This window comes from Phyllobates terribilis, unplaced genomic scaffold, assembly GCF_046119375.1.
Source record: "Phyllobates terribilis strain yellow unplaced genomic scaffold, ASM4611937v1 Scaffold_298__1_contigs__length_2340664, whole genome shotgun sequence".
NCBI classification, from domain to species: Eukaryota; Metazoa; Chordata; class Amphibia; order Anura; family Dendrobatidae; genus Phyllobates; species Phyllobates terribilis.
In genome coordinates, this window is record NW_027363058.1 from 1635393 (window position 1) to 1662388 (window position 26996).

The 26996-nt window shown below is 48.8% G+C and overlaps 1 protein-coding gene across 1 annotated transcript; it reads right to left on the reverse strand.

Annotated features, from left to right (window-relative positions):
* Positions 1-4419: 4419 nt before the first annotated feature.
* On the reverse strand, positions 4420-24601 carry LOC141220468 (gastrula zinc finger protein XlCGF66.1-like). The gene is made up of 5 exons (XM_073666387.1): positions 24541-24601; positions 7464-7603; positions 7155-7334; positions 6948-7071; positions 4420-4541 (listed from the first exon to the last, which is right to left on the reverse strand). The coding sequence occupies exons 2-5, from the start codon at positions 7539-7541 to the stop codon at positions 4420-4422; spliced, it is 504 nt and encodes a 167-aa protein (XP_073522488.1). The 5' UTR covers positions 7542-7603; positions 24541-24601.
* Positions 24602-26996: the final 2395 nt, after the last annotated feature.

The window sequence follows — 26996 nt, forward strand, 5'->3', positions numbered from 1 at the left end:
ATTTGCTGGGACTGTTCTATGTGTTTATTGTCCTATTTTGTGGTTCAATAAAGTATTGCCACGCTGTTTTACCCTCACCCCTGTGTTGTCTGAGTAGCATTACGCCCACTGAAGACCCCGGAACTTCACACCATACATTAAATGTTGAATAACAGTTGCTTAACTCCTTAAATGCCGTGGTGAAAAACAAGCATGGTATCTAAGTTGATAGACATAGGGAGGATCTCCTTTTCTCTCAGTATCTCTAAAATGCGCAATAATGGAGTATTCAGAAGTAGAAAAAAAATAAAGTGAAAACAACAAAAATAACTTTTTTTACATTAAAACGTGTTTTGACAAAAAAATCACAAGCAAAAAAATATAAACCTACGGTAATTTATATTGCAGCATCTGTAACTACCCAAACTATAAAGCCATCACATTATTTATCCTGACTGAAAAATGGCATAATAATAATAACACCACAATTGCTATTATTGATCATTTTGGCCTCACCCTAAAAAAAATCCACCAGAATATATTACCTATACTGCATTATAAACTCTGTACAGTTATATAAATAACCAAATGGAAAAGTTCATACCAGTCATCACCCCCCATGGATGAAGCGGAGAACGCTCTGGTGGTCTGCATCAGATCCGGAAGTGATGATTTCGCCATCCGGATGTTACTTGATCTCTGATTCACTGCACAGGTCAGGAAAGATCTAATGACACACTGGTTCAGACGCCTGTCCGGCCAATCTCAGGCTTCAGCATCGGTCACATCTGGGCGGCTTAGTCATCGTTTCTATCTAGAGTGAGTATAGCAGGGGGACGCACATTTGTTTGTTATTTTTAAAAGATCAACGCCAAAGAAAAAATATTGGATAACTCATTTAAAAGTAAAATAATGGTAGCTCTCAGAAAATGTAGACAGAAAAAATATTTTTATTTTTACAAAGTGATTTTATTGAGCAAAGCTTGAAAGCTTCAAAACCTTCTAAATTAGGTAAAGTGCTAAAAATAAAATAAATAACATTTTTTTTGTCACAAAATGCAGCTTTTTTTATTCATCTTTCCTACAAATAAATGGAATTAAAAAGTGATCAAAATGTTGTCTGTACCCTAAAATAGTACCACTTCTTTTTCCCTTTCCAGATTTCTGATGCACTTGTACGACGTACGTGGGGTGATTGTGTACGTGGCCCACTCGTTACAGGGTGGGTGCTGGCTGTGTTATACAGATGGCACCGGCCTCTAAACAGCAGCTGCTGAAAATAGCACCGATTGTTACTGTCAATTTATGATAGCGGCATTTAAATACCGTATATTCCGGCGTATAAGACGACCCCCCTACTTTCCTGTTAAAATATCGAGTTTAGGATATATTCACCGTATAAGACTACCCCTTTTCCAACGCATACCAAACACCGGTAAAAATTAAAAAAAAAACAGATTTGAATTTAACATGGTCCTTTTTTAATTTAAATTCTTATGACATGCAGGTATATAGCAGGAAAACTGTCACTCATAAACATATTAAAATAGGGGGGACCCCACGTCATTTTTTGGGGGGGTCCCCCATTCTAATAGCTAGTAAAGGCTAGGTATTCAGCTGGGGGCTGATATTAGTAGCCTGGGAAGCTCCGTGGGTATTACCCCCTTCCCAGGCTTCAAACATCTGCCCCAGCCGTCTGCTTAACCTCCGCTAGAGACTATAATGATGGTGGATCCCACGCCAATTTTCTTTTTAAAAAATCCTTTATTTTAACACTAAATGACAATTGAGGGGTTAATAAAGATGCAGTCCCTAAATTATTATTAATTTTGTAATTAATTTTTCCCAAAAATGTTGACGTGGGCTTCGCCATATTTTTGTGTCCAGCCAGGTACAGCAGGCAGGAACGGGCTGCCCCCAACCACCAGCTGCCTATTTGTACCTGGCCGGACACAACAATATAGGGAAGCCCTTTTTTTTTTAATTATTTCATGAAATAATTTAAAAAAAAAGACGTGGGGCTTCGCCCTATTTTTGTGTCCAGCCAGGTACAACTAGGCAGCTGGGGACTGGAATCTGCAGCGCAGGGAGACCCAAGCTTTCTGGGCCCCCCCCGCTGCAAATTGCAGTCCGCAGCCACCCCGGAAAATGGCGCGTTCATAGAAGCGCCATCTTCTGGCGCTGTACCCAACTCATCCAGGGCCCTGGTGCGGTGGCTCACTGGGTAATAAAGGGGTTAGGGCCAGCTTGGCATTATCAGCTGGCCCTAAGCCCGAAATTCATGGGGTCACGCCAATATTAGACATGACCACCATGAATTTCTAGTAAAGTAATTAAAAAAAACACAACACCCAGAATAAAGTCCTTTAATTGAAATAAAGACACAATTCTTTATTGTTCTAAATTAAACCATACTTACCGTCACGCCCATTCCAGCTGAAGCCAACGATCTCCTGCAATAAAAGTAAAATAATAAAGCAACCTCATCCTTACCTTTCCATGGTTCCCAGGACCGGTCCAGCTCTGCTACATTCACATGACATGCTGCACTGCAGCAGAACGCTGCCATCCATCCTGTCATCCCGCAGACACTGAGAAGCGCAGGCATACTTCCACTCCTCAGTGTCTGGCTGTGACGGCATCCAGATGAGCCGAGGTCATGTCCAATGAACTCGGCTCACCTCATGCACGTCACTGACAGCGTGGGAAAATTCTCCTGCTCCCCGCATGCGCAGTAGAAGTTTCCCACGCTGTCAGTGACGGACGTCCAGGAGGTGAGCTGAGTTCATTGTCGGCTCATCTGGATGCCGTCACAGCGAGACACTGAGGAGCGCAAGCATGCCTGCGCTTCTCAGTGTCTGCGGGATGACAGGCTGGATGGCAGCGTTCTGCTGCGGTCCAGCCTGTCATCTCGATGTAGCAGAGCTGGAGCTGTCCTGGGAACCATGGAAAGGTAAGGATGAGGTTGCTTTATTATTTTTCTTTTATTGCAGGAGATCGTTGGCTTCAGCTGGAATGGGCGTGATGGTAAGTATGGTTTAATTTAGAACAATAAAGGATTGTGTCTTTATTTCAATTAAAGGACTTTATTCTGGGTGTTTGTGTTTTTTTTAACTTTGACTATGGGGTTAGTAATGGGGGTGTCTTATAGACGCCTCTCCATTACTAACCTGGGCTTGATGTCAGCTGGCATTATAAGCTGACATCAACCCCAACCCTATTACCCCCTGCCACCGCACCAGGGCAGCGTGGAAGAGCGAGGCTAAGTGCCAGAATTGGCGCATCCTATGGATGCGCCATTTCTGGGGCGGCTGACGGCTGGTGTTTCTAGCCTGGGAGGGGGCCAATATTCATGGCTCCCTTCCTGGGCTATTAATATCAGCCACCAGCTGTCTGCCTAGCCTTTGCTAGCTATTAAATTAGGGGGGACCCCACGTCATTTTTTTTGGGGGGTCCCCCATTTTAATAGCTAGTAAAGGCTAGGTATTCAGCTGGGGGCTGATATTAGTAGCCTGGGAAGCTCCGTGGGTATTACCCCCTTCCCAGGCTTCAAACATCTGCTCCAGCTGTCTGCTTAACCTCCGCTAGAGCCTAAAATTAAGGGGAACCCCACGCCAATTTTTTTTTAAATAAATCCTTTATTTTAACACTAGATGACAAGTACAGTAACCAACACTATCACTGTACTTCATATATATGTGACTGACATGTTTCTATCTATCTAATCTATGTGTGAAGCTCTATTCTGTCTGTTATAAATTGTCGGGTACCGCTGCTGAATTGCCGGCCGGCTTTTTTAAAGAGACGGTGCATGAAAACACTATTATTTTTTTTGATAAATCCTTTACGCTAAATGACAAGTACAGTAAGCAACATTGTCACTGTACTTCATATATATGTGACTGACATGTTTCTATCTATCTAATCTATGTGTGAAGCTCTATTCTTTCTATTCTAAATTGTCGGGTGCCGGCTTATGCCGCTGCTGAATTGCCGGCTTTTCATATATTGTCACAGAAGCGATGGGAACTTCCCTGCTCCGGACACAGCGCAGCGCTTCTGTGACAAGTGAAAGCTGTCGGCACAGAAGCCCTGCGCTGTGTCCGGAGCTGGGAATACGCAGCGATGTGTCCGTTTCAGCACAGAAGCGCTGACTGTCTGGACCTACCGCCGCCGTATTTTAACTCCCTCCACCTTATATTAACTCCCACATGGCAGGGATACGGCCACGGCAGCTTATTAACACCCCCAGAGTATCCCCGCATGTCAATTTCTGAAAGTTCAAAAGCATTACCGGCGTATAAGACGACCCCAGACTAGACAGAAGATTTTTCAGTCTTCAAAAGTCGTCTTATACGCCGGAATATACGGTAATACTGGTGGATAAAACAAGACTGAGCACAAGACCTTCACAGCCGTCTACACATCATAGGGGAGATCTCATGACACCTTCTCTCCATCTACCTGATGATCCTGAGGAACATTGGGATCTTCTTGCTTACAGTCCTGTGGAAGAAGAGGACGGGGACATCTCTCTGGTGTTGTCCTCTTACTGGATAGATCTGGAGGAAACATACAGGGACTGAATTCATTCTTTCCATACGATAGTTATAGGCCGTGTGTATTTAGTCCTCCTGTCTATTACCTGGTGATGTGAGGGGCTGGGGAACCTCCATCATGACGTCCTTGTACAGATCTTTGCATCCTTCTAAATACTCCCACTCCTCCATGGAGAAATAGATGGCGACATCCTGACACCTTATAGGAACCTGACACATACAATGATACCGTCATCCCCCGATCCCTTCATAGCGTTACTGTATATATAATGTCCCAGCATTCCCAGCAGTGTCACCTCTCCAGTCAGCAGCTCAATCATCTTGTAGGTGAGTTCTAGGATCTGGTCATTGATGTTCTTATGTATCAGGGGGTGAGATGGAGGTCCCGTGATTGGGCGCTTGGGTCTTCCCCATCCCTCAGACACAGGGTCCTGACATCGCTCACTAGAGGTCTTCTTCACTACTGTGTAATCCTGGTTATGGAGAGACACATTAATAAATCTCCCTCCAGACATTTCCAGAGTCCTCACCTCTCCAGTTCTGTCCATCTGTTATTCCCATAGATAAGAATGATGTAATGTGAAGTCATCAGAATCTCTCACCTCTCCAGTAAGCCGGAAGAGGATCTGACCAGCCCCCGCTTCCCCAGTCCCACTAACAGGAGCTCTATGGAATGCTCTCTCCGTCTGCAACAAACGTTCCAAAATCCATGATCTTTTCATTACTAACAAACTTTCCTTCCTTGGCATCACTGAAAAGTGGCTCAACCCCTCTGACCCGTCCTCTCTAGCTGCACTTTCGTACGGTGGATTCCATCTTTCTCACACACCCCGCTCCAACACCAAGCATGGTGGAGTAGTAGGTTTTCTCCTGTCAGATAACCGCTCTTTCACCCAAATCCCACTGCCACCTTCCGTTGCTCTCCCCTCTTTTGAGGTGCATTCTGTTCGCATCTACTCCCCCTCCACCTCACCGTCATTTACCGCCCCCCAGGACCAGCCACCATTTTTTCAGCCACTTCACCACCTGGCTACTTCATTTCCTTTCCGCTGACATCCCCATCATTGGTGATTTCATCATCCCCATTGACACTTCCCACTCATCTGCCTCTAAGCTTCTATCCCTCACTTCCTCCTTCGGCCTTGCTCAATGGTCTTCAGCCCCCACCCACATAGATGGCCACACACTGGACCTCATCTTCACCCGCCTCTGTTTCCTATCTAACTTCTCTAACTCACACCTCTCTCTCTGTCTGACCACAATCTACTTACATTCTCCTCCCTCTCCTCTCCAGGTGCCAATCCTTACTCCACAAACTTGCAGACCATCGCAGAAATCTCAAACACCTTGACCTACATTCACTCTCTGAATCCCTCCTCCCTCTTACAGACATAAGTTCATTACACGATGCAGATGCAGCTGCCACTTTATATACTGTCATACTGTCTGTTCAGCGTCGATGGCCTGAGGACAGGGAGGAGCAGGAGCAGGAGGAGGAGGAAGAGGAGGAGAGCATGGTCAGTCGTCCTCTTGGTGAGGACATGGAAGTCTTGCCTCTTTGCAGTATGGCACACATGGCTGAGTTTATGTTATGCTGCCTTTCTCGTGACCCTCGCGTTCTCAAAATTTTTGGTAACAGTCATTACTGGTTGGTGACACTTCTATATCCACGCTACAAGGAGGACTTTCTAGCTCTTATTCATGAGGCGGACATGTCTACAAAAATGGGGCAGTACCAGGATGCCCTTGTTGCAGAACTATTAAAAAAATTCCCATCTGAAAACGCTGGCGGCAGAGAGCACAGTTCGTTGGACAACCAAGGAGTACAGGCGAGGGAGACACAATTCATGTTTCGACGGACTACACCGTCGATAAAGCAGCCACAGCCGGTGACTGAGTAAAATCTGTGACTTCTCTGCATTTAGTGGTCACTACTCACCTGGGTAGTCATATGTCGGAATCTCCTCCTTACACCGCTCATCACCCCTCACATATGTCTCTGTAGTATTAGTATGGGTCAGATCTTCACCCTGAAACAAATATTGTAAAAGTCACAGACAGATGGAGAAGTCCCATCTATGATCAGCTCTAATCCTGCCATCTCCACTGTTCTCATTACACAAGTATAAAACAAATAATACTGGTGGATAAAACAAGACTGAGCACAAGACCTTCACAGCCGTCTACACATCATAGCGGAGATCTCATGACACCTTCTCTCCATCTACCTGATGATCCTGAGGAACATTGGGATCTTCTTGTTTACAGTCCTGTGGAAGAAGAGGACGGGGACATCTCTCTGGTGTTGTCCTCTTACTGGATAGATCTGGAGGAAACACATACAGGGACTGAATTCATTCTTTACATACAGATAATTATAGGCCGTGTGTATTTAGTCCTGTCTATTACCTGGTGATGTGAGGGGCTGGGGAACCTCCATCATGAAGTCCATGTACAGATATTTGTGTCCTTCTAAATACTCCCACTCCTCCATGGAGAAATAGACAGCGACATCCTGACACCTTATAGGAACCTGACACATACAATTATACCGTCATCTCCTCGATCCCTGCATAGCGTTACTGTATAATGTCCCAGCATTCCCAGCAATGTCACCTCTCCAGTCAGAAGCTCAATCATCTTGTAGGTGAGTTCTAGGATCTTCTGGTCATTGATGTCCTCATGTATCAGGGGGTGAGGTGAAAGCTCAGTGATTGGGCTCAGGGGTCTTTCCCAGCTCTCAGACACAGGGTCCTGACAGCGCTCCCTAGAGGTCTTCTTCACTACTGTGTAATCCTGGTTATGGAGAGACACATTAATAAATCTCACTACAGACATTTCCAGAGTCCTCACCTCTCCAGTTCTGTCCATCTGTTATTCCCATAGTTAAGAATGATGTAATGTGACGTCATCAGAATCTCTCACCTCTCCAGTAAGCCGGAAGAGGATCTCTAGGGTGAGGCGTAATATCCTCTCCGCCATCTTGTCTCTGCCCAGATCCATCTTTGATAGGTAAATCAGGAAAATTCTCTCATATAGAAGATTTTCACTGAGAGGATCCGACACTGTAGAGAGAAGATGATGAGCTGATGAAACAGCATAAAAATCCTGTATAATAATACAATTACTGCAGATAATAAGGGAAACATGAGATTTATTATTTTAAAGTATTTAGTTTTCTTCTATACATCAAACTAATAAAACCTATATATTTTAGGCCACAGACAACAAGCAGTTTCTTCCTCGGAGTCGGCAGCTGAATACGTTTCTCATAGACTCATCGTCCATAACGCTAATTCTCGAATCATTTACCAACACTGGAATCGGTAATGGATTCCACATTCCTCTATTCCTCCTCATCCAGTGAGGAAGGACCCCCAACAAGGCGCCTTAGGACCTAGGCAATCCCTACCGCAATTGATCCCATATGGCCTGCACCCCTGAAAATTATCAGCCTGTTATTCTGGATTTCACCGGAAGCTGAGGAATCAAATTTGCTGTTACACGCCTCACTGAAATTGACTTTTTCAAATTCTTTTTCAGAGAGGAAATAGTAAATCTTATGGTGGCCCAGACAAATTTGTATGCCCATCAATTTTTTACCAAAAATCCCACGTCAGCATATGCCAGGTGGACCCCTGTAAATGCAGCAGAGATTAGGACATTTTGAAGCATGGTTCTGCATATGGGCATAGTTAGAAAACCAGAGATTCGGCAATACTGGAGTACTGATATTCTCTACAGCACACCGGTATTCTGTTTGGCTATGAAAAAAATGTTTGCATTAGGCCCCAGCCCCACTATCAGTATTTGGTCAGTATTCGGTCAGTATTATTTCTCAGGAGTTGGAGCCAAAACCAGGTGAGGAACAATCCAAGAAAAGGTATAATAGGAACAAGTCACCAATTCTGCATTTATCTCCCACTCCTGGTTTTGGCTCCCACTCCTGAGAAAAAATACTGACCGAATACGGATAGTGGGGCCATGGCCTTATAGTGATAATGCGCTATGTCCTCCTGAGACGATCCTAACTTTGATCGTCTATACACAATTCGGCCAGTAGTTGACCACTTCAGCAGAAAATTTGCTGAGGCGTACAACCCCCAAAGGGACATCTCTATAGATGAATCTCTGGTTCATTTCAAAGGGCGGTTAAATTTCCGACAATACACTGTGTGCAGAATTATTAGGCAAGTTGTATTTTAGAGGATTATTTTTATTATTGATCAACAACTATGTTCTCAATCAACCCAAAAGACTCATAAATATCCAAGCTTAATAGTTTTGGAAGTTGGAGTGGGATTTTTTTAGATTTGGCTATTTTAGGAGGATATCTGTTTGTGCAGGTAACTATTACTGTGCAGAATTATTAGGCAACTTAATAAAAACCAAATATAATCCCATCTCACTTGTTTATTTTCACCAGGTAAACCAATATCAGTGCACAAAATATAGAAATAAACATTTCTGACATGCAAAAACAAAAACCAAAACAATTAGTGATCAATATAGCCACCTTTCTTTATGATGACACTCAACAGCCTTCCATCCATAGATTCTGTCAGTTGCTTGATCTGTTTTCGATCAACATTGTGTGCAGCAGCCACCACAGCCTCCCAGACACTGTTCCGAGAGGTGTACTGTTTTCCCTCCTTGTAGATCTCAAATTTTATGATGGACCACAGGTTCTCTATGGGATTCAGATCAGGTGAACAAGGGGGCCATGTCATTATTTTTTCTTCTTTTAGACCTTTACTGGCCAGCCACGCTGTGGAGTAGTTGAATGCATGTGATGGAGCATTGTCCTGCATGAAAATCATCTTTTTCTTGAACGATACCGACTTCTTCCTGTACCACTGCTTGAAGAAGTTGTCTTCCAGAAACTGTCAGTAGGTCTGGGAGTTGAGCTTCACTCCATCCTCAACCCGAAAAGGTCCCACAAGTTCATCTTTGATGATACCAGTACCCCACCTCCACCTTGGTGGCGTCTGAGTCGGAGTAAAGCTCTCTGCCCTTTAGAGATCCAGCCTCTGGCCCATACATCTGGCCCATCAAGAGTCACTCTCATTTCATCAGTCCATAAAACCTTTGAAAAATCAGTCTTAAGATATTTCTTGGCCCATTCTTGATGTTTTATCTTATGTTTCTTGTTCAAAGGTGGTTGTTTTTCAGCCTTCCTTACCTTGGCCATGTCCCTGAGTATCGCACACTTTGTGCTTTTTGATACTCCAGTAACGTTGCAGCTCTGAAATATGGCGAAGCTGGTGGTGGATGGCATCTTGTCAGCTTCACGCTTGATTTTCCTCAATTCATGGGCAATTATTTTGCGCCTGTTTTGGCCAACACGCTTCTTGCGACCCTGTTGTCTATTTGCCATGAAACGCTTGATTGTTCGCTGATAACGCTTCAAAAGTTTGGAAATTTCAAGACTGCTGCATCCCTCTGCAAGACAGCTCACAATTTTGGACTTTTCAGAGCCCGTAAAATCTCTCTTCTGACCCATTTTGCCAAAGGAAAGGAAGTTGCCTAATAATTAATCACACCTTATATAGGGTGTTGATGTCATTAGACAACACCCCTCCTCATTACAGAGATGCACATCACCAGATTTACTTAATTGGTAGTTGGCTCTCAAGACTATGCAGCTTGGAGTAGGACAACATGTATAAAAAGTATCGAAGTGATCAAAATAAGCATTTGCCTAATAATTCTGCACGCGGTGTACTTGCCCAGTAAGAGGGCTAGGTACGGAGTTAAACTATAAAAGATGTGCGAGAGTACCACAGGGTACACCCACAGATTTAGGGTCTAAGAAGGAAAGGACGTCCAAATTAACAAGTGGGATAATTGTGTGGGAATTGATGCACCCACTAATGGAGAAGGGTTATCCCCTCCACATTGATACATTTTTACACCAGCATCCTACTCTTCAAGACCCTCTCTGTCAGAGGTACAGTTGCATGCGGCACCGAGTGAAAAAAAACAGACAGGCCTCTCTAAGCTGCTAATTGGGCAATTGCCGAAAAAGGGAGAAATAATTAAGCTACTCAACCAGTATAGGTGCTTCATAATAATTATTGTACAGTAAAAATCATCTGATTAGGTGCACTTGTGGACTACAGAGTAAGGGGACAAAATCGCTAGAAAACATCAGAACCACGGACTGAAAAAAAAAATGATCAAAAAAATCCCAAATGACAGAGTATCATATAAAAGATAAAGTCTTTGTTAAGGCATGTATAAAATCTACACAATACAGGTAATTGGAAATGGCGACAGAGATCGTGACATGCACATGAAAAAAGGATGTGCGTATCACCCAGAGATCACACAGGAAATATTTGTATAGTACAGATAATTATAAACATCAAAGCTCGCTCCATCTGCAACAAGTGTTCCTACATCCATGATCTTTTCATTACTAACAAACTTTCCTTACTCGGCATCACTGAAACGTGGCTCAACCCCTCTGACACGGCCTCTCCAGCTGCACTTTCGTACGGTGGATTCCATCTTTCTTACACACCCCGCTCCAACACCAAGCATGGTGGAAGAGTAGGTTTTCTCCTGTCAGATTACCGCTCCATTACCCAAATCCCACTGCCACCCTCCGTTACTCTCCCCTCCTTTCAGGTGCATTCTGTGTGCATCTACTCCCCCTCCAACCGGCCACCACTTTCTTTGACCACTTCACCACCTGGCTGCTTCATTTCCTTTCCGCTGACATCCCCACTATCATCATGGGTGACTTCAACATCCCCGTTGACACTTCCAACTCATCTGCCTCTAAGCTTCTATCCCTCACTTCCTCCTTCGGCCTTGCTCAATGGCCTTCTGCCCCCACTCACAAAGATGGACACACACTAGGCCTCATCTTCACCCACCTCTGTTCCCTAACTTCTCTAACTCACCTCTCCCCCTGTCTGACCACAACCTACTTACATTCTCTTCCCTCTCCTCTCCAGGTGAACAATCCTTACTCCACAAACTTGCAGACCTTCGCAGAAATCTCAAACACCTTGACCTACATTCACTCTCAGAATCCCTCCTCCCTCTTACAGGCATAAGTTCATTACACGATGCAGATGCTGCTGCCACTTTATATATTACTACTACAACAGCTGCAGCTCTGAACTCAGTCGACCCTGTCACTCTAAATGTGAGTGCAACACAGAGAGTCACGCCAGGTGTGAGTGCAACACAGAGGGGAAAGGGAAAGGGAACCCAGACACTAGGGAAAGGGGGAAGAGCTGACCTCCTAATCTGGACTAGCATCACCCTGTCTCCCCCTACCACCCTATACAGCCTCCACTGCTGTCGCCGATCACGTGCCTCACCCTACTATCCATGGTGTAAGGCTATAGCTGGGGGTGGAAGGAGATGCGCACTAGTCAACCTCCGCTAGCACTCTAAAGACAAAAAAGGGAAGACAACACAAGGGAATAACAACTTAGCTTAGAAGAAACTCCAAAAGGGCAAACGGCCTAAAGACTCCAGAAAGGACGTGATGCTACTTCAGCCAAGTTCCAAGTAGAAATGAGTATAACCGGCGACGCCCACCTAGGCACACCAGGTAAAAATACACCCAGACTAAAGGGAGGTAGTCGCTGGGTCCTAAACACAGCCTCCTATCTAGGCAGCTGTCTGCATTGCCAAACGTGGAGATCTCCTGCAAACCACTGCAGGGCGACTGTCACCTCTGACACACCCGTGACAGACCCCCCACACATACCACAGCTCGCATACTCAATAGGCAACCCTGGCACACCAACCTGACTAAAGAACTACGAAGGGCCTCAAGGGTTGCCGAGCAGAGATGGAAAAGGTCCCACTCCAATGAGCATTTCATTGCATTAAAATAGTCCCTCAATTCTTTCAATTCCACACTTACTGCAGCAAAACAAACCTACTTCTCATCTCTCATATCCTCTCCCTGTCTCACAACCCTAAGCAGCTATTCAACACTTTTAATTCTCTCCTCCCTCTCCTCTCATATCAGCCGAAGACTTTGCCTCATTCTTCAAGCAGAAGATTGACACCATCAGACAAAGCTTTTGCCTAAAGACCCCACAGCCCCTCCTCCTATCTACTCAACCCTTCTCCTCCAAAACCAGCTTCTTCACCATTACGGATGATCAAGTTTCCTTTTTACTCCTCGCCACCTGCGAACTTGACCCAATACGTCCCACCTCATCCCAAACCTCACCACAGTCTTCATCCCAAATCTAGCCCACCTTTTCAACCTGTCACAACTGGTATCTTCCCCTCATGTTTCAAACATGTCTCCATCACACCCATCCTCAAAAAGCCCTCCCTTGACCTATCCTCTGACTAGCTATTGACCCATACCACTTCTCCCCGATGCCTCAAAACTACTGGAACAACACGTCCATTCTGAACTGTCCTCCCACCTCTCCTCCTGCTCCCTCTTTGACCGCTTACAATTTGGCTTCCGACCGCACCATTCTACTGAAACTCCTCTGACTAAAGTCCCCAACGACCTACTAACTGCCAAATCCAAGCGACACTACTCTGTCCTCCTCCTCCTGGACCGGTCATCGGCCTTTGACACAGTGGACCATTCCCTTTTACCACAGACTCTCTTATGTCTTGGCATCACAGACTTGGCCCTATCTTGGAGCTCTTCATACCTAACAGACCGGACATTGTGTCTTCCACTTACACACCACCTCCTCATCTGACCCCCTATCTGTCCGTGTCCGCCGAGGTTCAGTTCTAGGACCTCTGCTCTTCTCCATCTACACCTTCGGCCTGGGACAGCTCATAGAGTCCCATGGGTTTCAGTATCATCTCTATGCTGATGACACACAGATCTATCTCTCTGGATCTGATATCACCTGCTTACTCATCAGAATCCCACAATGTCTGTCCGCTATTTCATCCTTCTTCTCTGACAGATTTTTAAAACTTAACATGGATAAAACTGAATTCATCATCTTTCCACCATCTCACTCAACCCCCTCATCTGACGAATCCATCATAGTCAATGGCTGCTCACTCTCCCCAGTCCCGCAAGCTCGCTGCCTTGGGGTAACCCTGGACTCTGACCTCTCCTTCAAACCACATATCCAAGCCCTTTCCACTTCCTGCCAACTCCAACTCAAAACAATCTCCTGGATCCGCACATTCCTCAGCCATAAATCTGCAAAAACACTAGTGCACACCTTCATCATCTACCGCCTCGACTACTGCAACCTTCTGCTCTGTGGCCTCCCCTCTAACACTCTCGCACACATCCAATCTATCCTAAACTCTGCTGCCCGACTAACCCACCTGTCCCCCCGCTATTCCCCCCGGCCTCTCCTTTCTGTCAATCCCTTCACTGGCTCTCCATTACCCAGAGACTCTGGTTCAAAACCCTAACCATGGCATAAAAAGCCATCCACAACTTGTCTCCTCCATACATCTGTGACCTAGTCTCCTGGTACTTACCTGCACACAACCTCCGATTCTCACAAGATCTCCTTCTCTACTTCCCTCTTATCTCTTCTTCCCACAATCGCATACAAGATTTCTCCCGTGCATCCTCCCTACTCTGGAACTCTCTACCTCAACATATCAGACTCTCACCTACCGTGGAAACCTTCAAAAGGAACCTGAAGACCAACAAGCGTACAACCTGCAGTAACCACCACTCCACCATACTGCTGCACGACCAGTTCTACCCTCACCTACTGTATCCTCACCCATCCCTTATAGGTTGTGAGCCCTCGCTCAGGGTCCTCTTTCCTCTTGCACCAGTCACTGACTTTTATTGTTCAAAATTATTGTAATTGTTTTTGCTCTGTATACCCCTTTCACATGTAAAGTGCCATGGAATAAATGGTGCTATAATAAATAATAATGATAATAATAATAATAATAATTAAATCCTATTACCACACTCCCCTTCAGCATACAATCACATTAGGTGATGGACTCCCTGACATCTAGGGTGTGGAACTCCCTTTCCCCCTCATTTTTAGGGTTCTCGCAGAATGACGGTAAAACTATATCCTGTGATCTATGAAAAGAGGACACTACCTTTGGAAGGAAGGCAGGGTCCGGGGAAAGAATAACCCTATCTGATAGGATTTGAGTGAAGGGCTGATTTACTGATAGGGCCTGAATCTCTCCTACCCGCCTAGCTGATAAAACGGCACTCCTGGTGGCTATTACAAGTGTCAAATTTTTAAGAGAACAATCTGATATGGGCTCAAAGGGAGTCTTGGAAAGAGCTTTGAGTACTAGGTCTAAGTCCCAGGGGGCTGCTCTCGGTTTTGGAACAGATTCCGAGCGGCTAAGTGCTCTAAAGAATTTTACTATCAAGGGGTGGGACGAGAGGTCTCCTCCAAAAAGGGCCCCTAAAGCTGCAGAGTGAACCTTAAGGGTGCTCTTTTTAGCCCCATCTCCCAACCTTTTTGCAGGAATTCTAAAATCCCCACGTATGGTACCCCTTGTTTTTTTAAAGGATTTATTCCTGAAAAAATTAGAAATTTACTCCATATTCTATAATATATAGTTGACATTTTCTTCCTTGCTTTAACAAGTGTGGAAATCACTCTCCCCGAGCACCCTTTAGCTTTCAGAAGTTGCCGCTCAAGCACCAAGCTTCTTTACGTCTGGGTGGTGAATGGGACCCTGGGAAAGGAGGTCTGGAATCTCTGGGAGTACCCATGGAGTTGCCACCGATAGGCGACGAACCCAGGAAAACCATGTTCTCCTGGGCCAAAAGGGTGCCACTAGAATTATCTCGGCCCTCTCCATACGTACATCCCTGAGAACTGCTGGAATTAGATGTACAGGGGGAAAGGCATAGAGCAGGCCTACTGGCCATTTGAGGACAAGGGAGTCTACCCCCCAGGGGAGATCTTTTGGATCTAAGAAGAATTTGCGGACTTTTTTGTTCAGCTTGTGCGCAAAAAAATCTATTTTTGGAACCCCCCCAGAGACCTACTGTTTTCTGGAAGATTCCTGAGTTCACGGACCATTCGTCCTGATCTACCCTGTGACGACTCAGGAAGTCTGCTTTTATATTTTCTGACCCCTTTAAATAGCCTGCCGAGATGGAACTTAGAATTCCTTCCGCTAACAACATAATTTTTTGAGTTTCTGCCATAAGACCTTCTTATTTTGTTCCCCCCTGTTTGTTTATATAGGTCACTGCAGTTTTGTTGTCTAAGAGGATTCTTAGATGACGATCTTTTACAACTGGCAAGATTTGTCGTTAGGCTAATCCTATGGCTGCTAACTCTTTCCTGTTGGAATATGCATCTATCAAGTCTCGAGGCCATCTCCCTTGCAGGATGCTTCCCTCTACAAGGGCACCCCACACCCCAGGAACTTGCGTCCGTAGTGAGTATAAAGGGATTTTTTATTTCCCATGGGACTCTTTGCGATAGATTTGACTCGTTTGTCCACCACATCATTGATAGTTGAGTGTCCTTGGATATCATTTTTGGCGTGTTCAGGTTCCCTCCTGCTTTCTGTTCTACTCTCAGGATATCCCATTGGAGAGGTCTGAAATGACACCTTGCCCAAATTACTGTCGAGATGCATGCAGGAGGGACCCCAAGGTGGACATGGCCCTTCTTAGTGTAGTCTCTGGTTTGTTTATTAGTTCTAAAGCTAGTCTTTCTAGTCTTTCCCTTCTTTCTTCTGGAAGGAAGGACATTTGTTTTCTTGAATCCAACCAGGTGCCTAAGAAGGTTTGTTTTTGTTTTGGCTCGAGCCTTTAATTTTTTTTGAGTTTATCAGCCACCCTAAAGAGGCTAAGATACTTAAAACCTTTGTGACTGCCAGGTTGCATTCGGACTCTGATCTTCCTACCACAAGAAAGTCGTCCAGATACGGGATGAATAAAACGTCAGTTTCCCTTATGTGTGCTGACATTTCCCCCACTATTTTTGTAAAGACCCTTGGGGCCATGGAAAGTCCAAAAGGGGAGCACTTGGAACTGTAGAGGTGTCAGATGGCCTTTAATGTAGACCGCCACTCTTAGGAATCTTTGATGAACTTGAAAGATGGAAACATGATAATAGGCATCTTTCAGATCTATAGTGGCCATGAAGCACTTTGGGAATAGGAGTTTTATCACTGACTCGGTGTTTTCCATCTTGAACCGTTTGAGAACCAGAAACTTTTTGAGGTTCCTTAAGTTTATGATGGTCCTGTAAGACTGATCTGTTTTTTATCTTAGGAATACGGGGCTGTAAAACCCTTTTCCCACAGGATAGAACTCCTTTTTGGATTAGAGACATAACCTCCTGTTCCAGGATATCCTGTACCAAACCCGAAGGTTGGATTTTGGTGACAATATAAGCGTCTGGAGGGGAAGAAAGAAATTCTAATTTCAACCCCTCTAGTATTGTGTGCAGGACCCAGGGACTTAGGGAAATTCTTTCCCAGGCGGGGAAGAAGAGTTTTAATCTTCCACCTACCGGGGACCTGGCGTCATTGTCTTCTCGCTCTTTTTGGGAACCCGGACAAAAAACGATCCACCTGTGAGGTTTTTCCCCTGTTTCTTTCTGGTTCATTCCATTTCGAGTCTTTTGGCTTCGCCCCCACATTTCAGAACGTGCGGAAAGGCCTCTTGAATTTTGGTGCACTTAACTGGGGAAACTTTTTTAGAGTCTCCTGTTTTGTCCAGAATTTTGGCAAGAGAGGACCCAATAAGGTAATTCCCTTCGAAGGGAATACCAAAAAGCCTGGACTTTGAGTCGAAGTCGCCCTTCCAGTTTTTTAACCAGAGGGCTCTTCTGGCTGAATTTGACAGGGCACAGGTTCGGGCTGTTAGACGGACGGCGTCTCCTGAGTAGTCCGCAAGGAAGTCTGCCGCTTTGGCTAAATTGGGTATACAGGCTAGTATCTCGTCTTTGGGGCATTTATTCCGGATCTGGTCTTGTAATTGAGCTTAAAGATCTTGCAGTGCATGTTGCCACTATGTTCGATTTAAATTCTGCGGCCCCTGTCTCCCAAGCTCTTTTTAGAAAACTCTCTACTTTCCAATCAAGAGGGTCTTTTAGTCCAGCATCATCAAATGGGAGGGATGAGTTCCTGAAGACTTTGCAGACCGCCACATCTATCTTGGGTGCTTTGTCCCAGGTCTCTGAGTCCTCTGCTCCGAAAGCGTATTTTCTCTTCATCAGCTCGGGAATATAAGCCTTCCTGTCTGCTTTTTTCCATTCCCTTTGGATCAGCTGGGAGATGGTTTTGTGGACTGGAACCCTTTGAACGATTTTTTAATTTCACTTCTAATCATGCCCTGCATGATATCCATTAGTGAGGGAAACGCCGCTGACAAAGTTCTTTCTATACAATCCTTACAAAGTCGTTTGGTGTAAGCTGACTCTAGTTTATATTTGCATAATGCACATTCCTTATGTTTCAATTTGGCTTGAGTCTTCCTAGGTCTTCCCTAAAGGAAATGTATAGAAAAAGTGTACTTTTAACAAAGTTTTTTCCCCAGGGTTTCACCCCTGACTTACCTCACCTGACGCAGGACTACACAGGTCGGAGGGGCAGCTTCCATGGGTTCTACAGGTTGAGCTGTGTCCTCCATTCTTGGGATGCAGCACTGAATGGAGGTGGGGGGGAGCTTATGTCCTCTTCTTGCTCCCCCCCCCCCCCGTGATACGCCCCATGGTGTTCTCTGGTGAAGCACTATGCCCCTCGGGCCGTGCCCCCAGATGACGCCCCCGCTCTCGTCCCGGGGACGCACCAACCAAACCAAGCCGTGACCCCGGGACCACCGCTGGCCGGCTCCCAGCAAAGCATCGCGCCACCGGATGTGACGCAAGACGCAGGCGGGGATTCCGGGGAAGCACTCTGCCACAATAGACCGTTCCCCCGGAACTGACGTCACGCCGCCCCGGAGATGCTTGCATGCGACTCGCCGGCCGGCATCCGGAACAGCGCCGCATGCCCCACAGGAGCCAGGAAACCCGGACTGACAAGGGAGCAGTAGCGCCGAGGTGAATTTTCACTCCCTCGGCAGCGCCTGAGGAGCTGTAGGGTCTCTTCGAGGACAGGAAACCACTGAGGCATAGTAGAGGGCTCCGCCTTTCAAACCTGTAGTGGTTTCCTGCCCTCGGAGCGGTTCCCTCTCTCCATGGGTGCTGTCGTGGGGAATGGGAAAAAAGAAACAGAACTAATAAATTTTATATTTAATCCAAAAGAGAGGCAGTGTTTAGGAAAAATATACAGAGATTTTACAAAAGGAGACAATACAATACATATGCAGTTACACAAAATAATACGGATTAAAGAAGAAACTTACTATAAGATCAGAGACGATTCAATATAGCTGGGGGGGTGGGGGCACCCCACTTTGATGTGAACGTTATGGAACGTGATCCGTTGCTTATAGTCTCTCTCTATACCCCCTGGCAATGAATACTGATCCATCCCTCAGTGGATTCTTTTATGTCGAAGGGTGAAACCTGCAAACAAACCCCATGTGCTGCCTTCACATTTTTATTAAAATATCTGGCTTTTGTGATAACTTATCGCTGGTTGATCGTAGAGGCCCGAAAATTATACAATTTTTTCCGTTGTGAATTTACCTTCTGTTAGAGACCACACACGATATAGCTGTGGTATGCCAGGTTGTTACTATTGCGTCACAGCTCCCAGGAGGGGCTTACATCAACGGAAAAATAAGCATATTGTTCCTTAACTGACCCTGTCACTAAAAATATGGGCCCCATTATTATCGAACTTATGGAACTTTAGCTATTCCATATTTTGTCCGGCTGCAGAGCTCTGTTGAATTCCCGGGAACTAATCTTCCTTGGCTAGATGTACATTTATCACAAGTCTCTGTTAATTGGGTTCGCCACCACTCTCAGTACTGGCATCTGCTTACAAGCCACTTTGCCTGCGAGTGCTAATTGGGTTTGTAGCACCTTTTGTGCTACCATTTCTCCTAGCTACTTCTGCTGTGGGTGATAATTTGCATACAGACAGATGGTGGATTGTCAGCTCCTCTCCTCTGACAAATACTATAGGGGAGAAGGGGTGAAGAGAGGGTTGGGGGAAATTCTTAATATTTTCTTAATACATACATGAAAACCACCATAATACTTCCATGACAACCACCATAATACTCGCCTGTCGGATGTAATCCCATCAGCAGTCACTGATGTGACTGCTCTACAAGACAGCCGGCTACACACTTACAATCACACTGCGGTCAGCGGCGGTGCCATGAGATCACTTGGGTTCATCAGCTGAACTGAACTTTCTCCCGGCAACTCAGCTCTACACACTGCCTGTCACTTATTTATTTAGACACTGACTGTGTCAGTATGTAGCCGGCTGTCATGTAGAGCAGTCACATTAGTGACTGTTGATGTGGATTACGCCCGACAGGTGATTATTATGGTGTTTTTTTATTTGTTCTCATTTACAGCGGACAAGGGCATGAGGCATTAGGTAAGTATAACTGTGTTGCTTATTTTTATATAAATGTGTAAAATGGTGTCTGTCTCTCCCGCTTTTCTACAAACAGAATACAAAATGTACTGTGGGGACCCTTTTTCCTGAATCTGGTGTTCATGTCTATTGCCTGTATATTAAAATCTGTGACATTACAGCAGTACCTTCTCAACCATAAAAATTGCCCCTTGGGTTTTCCTTTTTTTAGGGGGATGGGGTGGTGGCTATCTCACTTCAATAGTTTATTAGTGCTTGTAGGATAATGGTAGATGAGGGTCCCTAGGGTCCGTCCAGTTCTTTCTAGATTAGTACATCCAGGAAAGGCAACTGGTTATAGCTAAACTCTGATGTAAATCTCAACTCTACTGATTTCCCTGACAAATTCAAGAAATTGTTCACTCGTCTTTGACCAGAGGATATATTAATGATACTTTTATCTATACCCCAGTATATGGATCCCACACTTATGATCATCCCTGAATATTGTGGTTTCCTCCCACCAGCCCAGGAATAGGTTAGCATATGAGGGGGCACAGGTGCTCCCCATCGCAGTACCCCTGAGCTGGTGGAAGTACTGCCTGTCAAAAAGAAAGAAGTTCTGAGTAAGAGTGAATTTTAGAAGATCCTCCATGAAGTCATTATGTCTGCTACACTGTATTGATCTCGATTTAAAGAAATGTCTTACTCCTCTGATACCATCCTCAGGCCGTATATTACTGTACAAAGCCTCGATATCTAGTAAGGCCGGCTGCTCCCCTACATGCATGTATACATGCTCGAGGGTATACATGGAGGGGAGCAGGCAAAGGGAAAACCAACTCCAGAGGGATTATTCCAACTGCAGGACCTCAGGCGGTACTGTGGGGGCATCATACATACTGCATAAGGGGCATAATGGGGGCATCATACATACTGCTTAAGGGGCACAATGGGGGTATTACACTGTGTGGGGGCATTATACATACTGCATAAGGGGCATAATGGGGGCATTACACTGTGTGGGGGCATCATACATACTGAATAAGGGGCATAATGGGGCATTACACTGTGTGGAGGCATTATATATACTGCATAAGGGCCATAATGGGGGCATTACACTGTGTGGGTCTTCATACATACTGCATAAGGGGCATAATGGGGGCATTACACTGTGTGGGGGCATCATACATACTGCATAAGGGTCATAATGGGGGCATTACACTGTGTGGGGGCATCATACATACTGCATAAGGGGCATAATGGGGGCATTACATTGTGGGGGCATCATACATGTAGCATCGGCGTCTCTGCCCTCTGCCAGGCAGAGACGCCGTCCCCCTTACCGCCGCGGTCCTGCTCCGGCGTCTTCCGGCCTCCCTGCAGCTGCTGCTGGTGCACGCAGCTTCCCTGGTTCTGTGCTTAGGAAGCGCGCGCCATCCTAAAAATTCCCTGGCCAATGTCCGGAGGACTTTCCCTATAGAAGGTACCTCCACCAATATGGAAATCCCCGTGTAAGGTTGTTGCTTTGTGTTAATTACTTAGCTTCAGCCCTCAGGTCCGCTGCAAGTCAGTCCTGTCCGCCAGCCTGTTCTACAGTCCAGTCCACCAGTCTTACTACTATCCAGCCCGCCAGTCTGTCTATGGGCTCTGCCCACCTGCTTACCTGGAAGCACCGGCCTGTTACCTGCCGTGCACGCCAGCCAGCATTACCTGGAAGCATCTGCCTGTTACCTGCCGTGCCCGCCAGCCTGCTTACCTGGAAGCACCCGCCTGTTACCTGCGCTGCCCATCTGCCTGCTTACATGGAAGAACCTGCCAACTATCTGTTGTGCCCGCCAGCCTGCTTACCTGCAAGCACCTGCCAGCTATCTGTTGTGCCCGCCTGCCTGCTTACCTGGAAGCACCCGCCAGTTACCTGTTGTGCCCACCTGCTGGTCTACCCGGACCACCCGTCAGCCTGCGTGCCGAGCTCATCCGCTGTACCGGTCAGTTCCTGCCTTCTGACCCGTGGGAGTCACCTGCTCTCATACAAGGTCGGTCCCAGAGTGGCACCTGGTCCCTCTGCTCGGTTCCTCCCTGGTTCACGAAGTCGACTGAGCTGCCGTGCAACCTTGGTCGGGCCGAGTAGATACTTAGTCACGCCCCTCTGGTCCCTCCTTGCAGCGCAGCACAGAGGTTCCACCACTCGGATCCGTAACAGTTTGCATGGGCCATGGAACCAGGTGGCCCCGAGGCTCCTTCGCTCTCTGACCTGTACCAGGAGGTTTCTCGTCAGAGATCCCAACAGGAAATTATCCTGACCTACCTGCGGTCTGTCAACTTCCGCCTGGACACGCTGCCCACCCCATCTGTGTCCTTCTCGAGTCGAGCGGCAGCCGCTCCAGCGGCGCCTCAGCCTACTGGTGCCATGGCATTCAGCTCTGGACCCCGGCTCTCTGCGCCTCCACATTTTGGTGGTGACCCCGTCTTATGTCGGGGTTTTCTGAACCAGTGCACGCTGTACTTTGAACTCCTAGCACATCAGTTTCCCTCCGACCAGGCCAAGGTGGCGTTCATCATGTCTCACCTCACCGGGGAAGCATTGGCATGGCTAAACCCTCTATGGGAGAGAGGGGATCCCCTGGTGTCCGATCTTCCGGCTTTCCTCACTGCCTTCCGGAAGGTCTTCGATGAGCCCGGACGAAGGACTTCCACTGCCTCCTCACTGCTCCGTCTCCAAGGGAGTCTCACCGTGGGCCAGTATGCCATACAGTTCCGTACCCTCGCATCTGAGCTTGCCTGGAACAACGAGGCCCTGGTGTCCACCTTCTGGGAGGGTCTTTTCGGACGGATCAAGGACGAGCTAGCCGGCCGGGACATTCCTTCCACCCTGGACGACCTGGTGTCTCTAGCTACCCGGATTGACAACCGTTTCTTGGAAAGAGTTAAGGAGACTACCCGGGAGAGAAGGATTTCCTCGTCTCGCTCCTGTATTCCAGAAACCCACCTCCAGGCCAGCAATTCCTCGGGCACGCTGAACCAAACCCATGCAGATTGACCGGACCAAGATGGTCAAGTCTCGCCAAGAGACGCGCCGAGCCGAGGGGAGCTGTTTCTACTGTGGCAGTAAGGAGCATCTGATCCTTTCCTGTTCGGTGAAGCCAGGAAACTCCAGTGTCTAGGACCGCTTGGAGAGGTCGTCCTAGGCAAGAGTAAATCCTCTCCGTCCTTGACTTTATCCGTTTCTATTTCCAGTGGTGAGACCAGCTTCTTTGAGACCTCCCACCTGGATTCCGGAGCCGCTGGGAATCTCATTTCTCAGGCCCTTGTGGAGAAGTATCAGATTCCTACCAAACCTCTGGCCGAACCATTGGCAGTCGCTTCTGTGGATGGGAGACTCCTTCCGGTGACCATCTTGTTCGTCACACAGCCTGTAACCCTTCAGGTGGGAATGCTGCACTCGGAGAGGATCTCCTTCCATGTGCTATCCGGACTCTCTCACTCCCTTTTGCTAGGTCTACCCTGGCTACAGAAAAATGAACCCGTCCTGAATTGGCGATCTGGTGAGGTGCTCCGTTGGGGGAAGGATTGCCATGAGACCTGCCTGGTTCCGGTTCGCCCGGCTCGATCTCCGTCTAATCCGTGTTAAAGATCCGGGTGGTGGAACCTCTGTGCTGCGGTGCAAGGAGGGGCCAGAGGGGCGTGACTAAGTATCAACTTGGTCCGAACAAGGTCGCAAGGCGGCTCAATCGACTCCGTGAACCAGGGAGGAACCGAGCAGAGGGACCAGGTGCCACTCTGGGACCGACCTTGTATGAGAGCAGGTGACTCCCACGGGTCAGAAGGCAGGAACTGACCGGTACAGCGGATAAGCTTCGGCTGGCAGGCTGACGGGTGGTCTGGGTAGATAAGCAGGTGGGCACACAGGTATCTGGCGGGTGCTACCAGGTAAGCAGGCAGGCGGGCAAAACAGATAGTTGGCAGGTGCTTCCAGGTAAGCATGCAGGCGGGCACGGCAGGTAACAGGCGGGTGCTTCCAGGTAAGCAGGCTGGCGGGCACGGCAGGTAACAGGCAGGTGCTTCCAGGTAATGCTGGCTGGCGGGCACGGCAGGTAACAGGCCGGTGCTTCCAGGTAAGCGGGTGGGTGGAGCCCACAGACAGACTGGCAGACAGGACTGACTTGCAGGTGACCTGAGGGCTGAAGCAAGTAAGTAACTCAAAGCAACAACCTTGCACGGGCACCTCCATATTGGAGGAGGTGCCTTCACGGAGTCGACTGAGCCGCCGTGCGACCTTGGTCGGGCCGAGTAGATACTTAGTCACGCCCCTCTGGTCCCTCCTTGCACCGCAGCACACTGTGTGGGGCATTACACTGTGGGGGGCATCATACATACTGTATAAGGGGTATAATGGGGGCATTACACTGTGGGGGTCCTGTACTCTGAGAACAATACGTTTCCTCCCTTCCTGTCTCCATAGTTGGGTCGTATGTATCTATTACAGGAAACAGAACAGAAACCTTATGATTCTTATAAAGACCCCAAAAGAGCCTCCGTGCTGAAGGGGTTAATGCCCCCTGCGCCCAGTAATGGGGTCTCCACATACCTCCACCACATATATGGCTGTTGTGTGCGCACAGGAGCTGTGATGAGGTCACAGGAGGGGAGGAGTCAGGGGTCACATGATCAGGGGCCTCAGTGGATGCAGGACTCTGCTGTGCTGGTTGTCATGGTGCTGGATGAGCTGAAGTTTATGTGTGGGGTCAGGAGGGGTTTACAGTGTGGATGTAGCAGAGCCGCGTGTGTACGAGGTGTACGGAGCGGAGCCGTGTGTGTACGAGGCGTACGGAGCAGAGCCGCGTGTGTACGAGGCGTACGGAGCAGAGCCGCGTGTGTACGAGGCGTACGGAGCAGAGCCGCGTGTGTACGAGGTGTACGGAGCAGAGCCGCGCGTGTACGAGGCGTACGGAGCAGAGCCGCGTGTGTACGAGGCGTACGGAGCGGAGCCGCGCGTGTACGAGGTGTACTGAGCGGAGCCGCGCGTGTACGAGGTGTACGGAGCAGAGCCGCGCGTGTACGAGGTGTACGGAGCGGAGCCGCGTGTGTACGAGGTGTACGGAGCAGAGCCGCGCGTGTACGAGGTGTACGGAGCTGAGCCGCGCGTGTACGAGGTGTACGGAGCGGAGCCGCGCGTGTACGAGGTGTACGGAGCGGAGCCGCGCGTGTACGAGGTGTACGGAGCGGAGCCGCGCGTGTATGAGGTGTACGGAGCGGAGCCGCGCGTGTACGAGGTGTACGGAGCGGAGCCGCGCGTGTACGAGGTGTACGGAGCGGAGCCGCGCGTGTACGAGGTGTACAAAGCAGAGCCGCGTGTGTACGGAGCAGAGCCGCGCGTGTACGAGGTGTACGGAGCGGAGCCGCGTGTGTACGAGGGGTACGGAGCGGAGCCGCGCGTGTACGAGGTGTACGGAGCGGAGCCGCGCGTGTACGAGGTGTACGGAGCGGAGCCGCGCGTGTACGTGGTGTACGGAGCGGAGCCGCGCGTGTACGAGGTGTACGGAGCAGAGCCGCGCGTGTACGAGGTGTGCGGAGCGGAGCCGCGCGTGTGCGAGGTGTACGGAGCGGAGCCGCGCGTGTACGAGGTGTACGGAGCGGAGCCGTGCGTGTACGAGGTGTACGGAGCGGAGCCGCGCGTGTACGAGGTGTACGGAGCGGAGCCGCGCGTGTACGAGGTGTACGGAGCGGAGCCGCGCGTGTACGAGGTGTACGGAGCGGAGCCGCGCGTGTACGAGGTGTATGGAGCGGAACCGCGCGTGTACGAAGCAGAGCCGCGTGTGTACGAGGTGTACGGAGCGGAGCCGCGCGTGTACGAGGTGTACGGAGCAGAGCCGCGCGTGTACGAGGTGTATGGAGCAGAGCCGCGCGTGTACGAGATGTACGGAGCAGAGCCGCGTGTACGAGGTGTACGGAGCAGAGCCGCGTGTACGAGGTGTAGGGAGCGGAGCCGCGCGTGTACGAGGTGTACGGAGCAAAGCCGCGCGTGTACGAGGTGTACGGAGCGGAGCCGCGCGTGTACGAGGTGTACTGAGCGGAGCCGCGCGTGTACGAGGTGTACGGAGCGGAGCCGCGCGTGTACGAGGTGTACGGAGGGGAGCCGCGCGTGTACGAGGTGTACGGAGCGGAGCCGCGCGTGTACGAGGTGTACGGAGCAGAGCCGCGCGTGTACGAGGTGTACGGAGCAGAGCCGCGTGTGTACGGAGCAGAGCCGCGCGTGTACGAGGTGTACGGAGCGGAGCCGCGTGTGTACGAGGGGTACGGAGCGGAGCCGCGCGTGTACGAGGTGTACGGAGCGGAGCCGCACGTGTACGAGGTGTACGGAGCGGAGCCGCGCGTGTACGAGGTGTACGGAGCGGAGCCGCGCGTGTACGAGGTGTACGGAGCGGAGCCGCGCGTGTGCGAGGTGTACGGAGCGGAGCCGCGCGTGTACGAGGTGTACGGAGCGGAGCCGCGCGTGTACGAGGTGTACGGAGCGGAGCCGCGCGTGTACGAGGTGTACAGAGCGGAGCCGCGCGTGTACGAGGTGTACGGAGCGGAGCCGCGCGTGTACGAGGTGTACGGAGCAGAGCCGCGCGTGTACGAGGTGTATGGAGCGGAACTGCGCGTGTACGAAGCAGAGCCGCGTGTGTACGAGGTGTACGGAGCGGAGCCGCGCGTGTACGAGGTGTACGGAGCAGAGCCGCGTGTATGAGGTGTACGGAGCGGAGTCGCGCGTGTACGAGGTGTATGGAGCAGAGCTGCGCGTGTACGAGATGTACGGAGCAGAGCCGCGTGTACGAGGTGTACGGAGCAGAGCCGCGCGTGTACGAGGTGTACGGAGCAAAGCCGCGCGTGTACGAGGTGTACGGAGCAAAGCCGCGCGTGTACGAGGTGTACGGAGCGGAGCCGCGCGTGTACGAGGTGTACTGAGCGGAGCCGCGCGTGTACGAGGTGTACGGAGCGGAGCCGCGCGTGTACGAGGTGTACGGAGCGGAGCCGCGCGTGTACGAGGTGTACGGAGCAGAG

What these genes read in the sequence shown, in the direction of transcription:
- LOC141220468 (XM_073666387.1), bottom strand. Translation starts at nt 7,541, where the DNA reads ATGGATCTGGGCAGAGACAAGATGGCGGAGAGGATATTACGCCTCACC. An exon ending in TTGAGCTTCTGACTGGAGAG is followed by an intron (nt 7,072 to 7,154) that starts GTGACATTGCTG and finishes TGTATGTGTCAG; the next exon opens with GTTCCTATAAGGTGTCAGGA. An exon ending in CCAGCCCCTCACATCACCAG is followed by an intron (nt 4,542 to 6,947) that starts GTAATAGACAGG and finishes TGTTTCCTCCAG; the next exon opens with ATCTATCCAGTAAGAGGACA.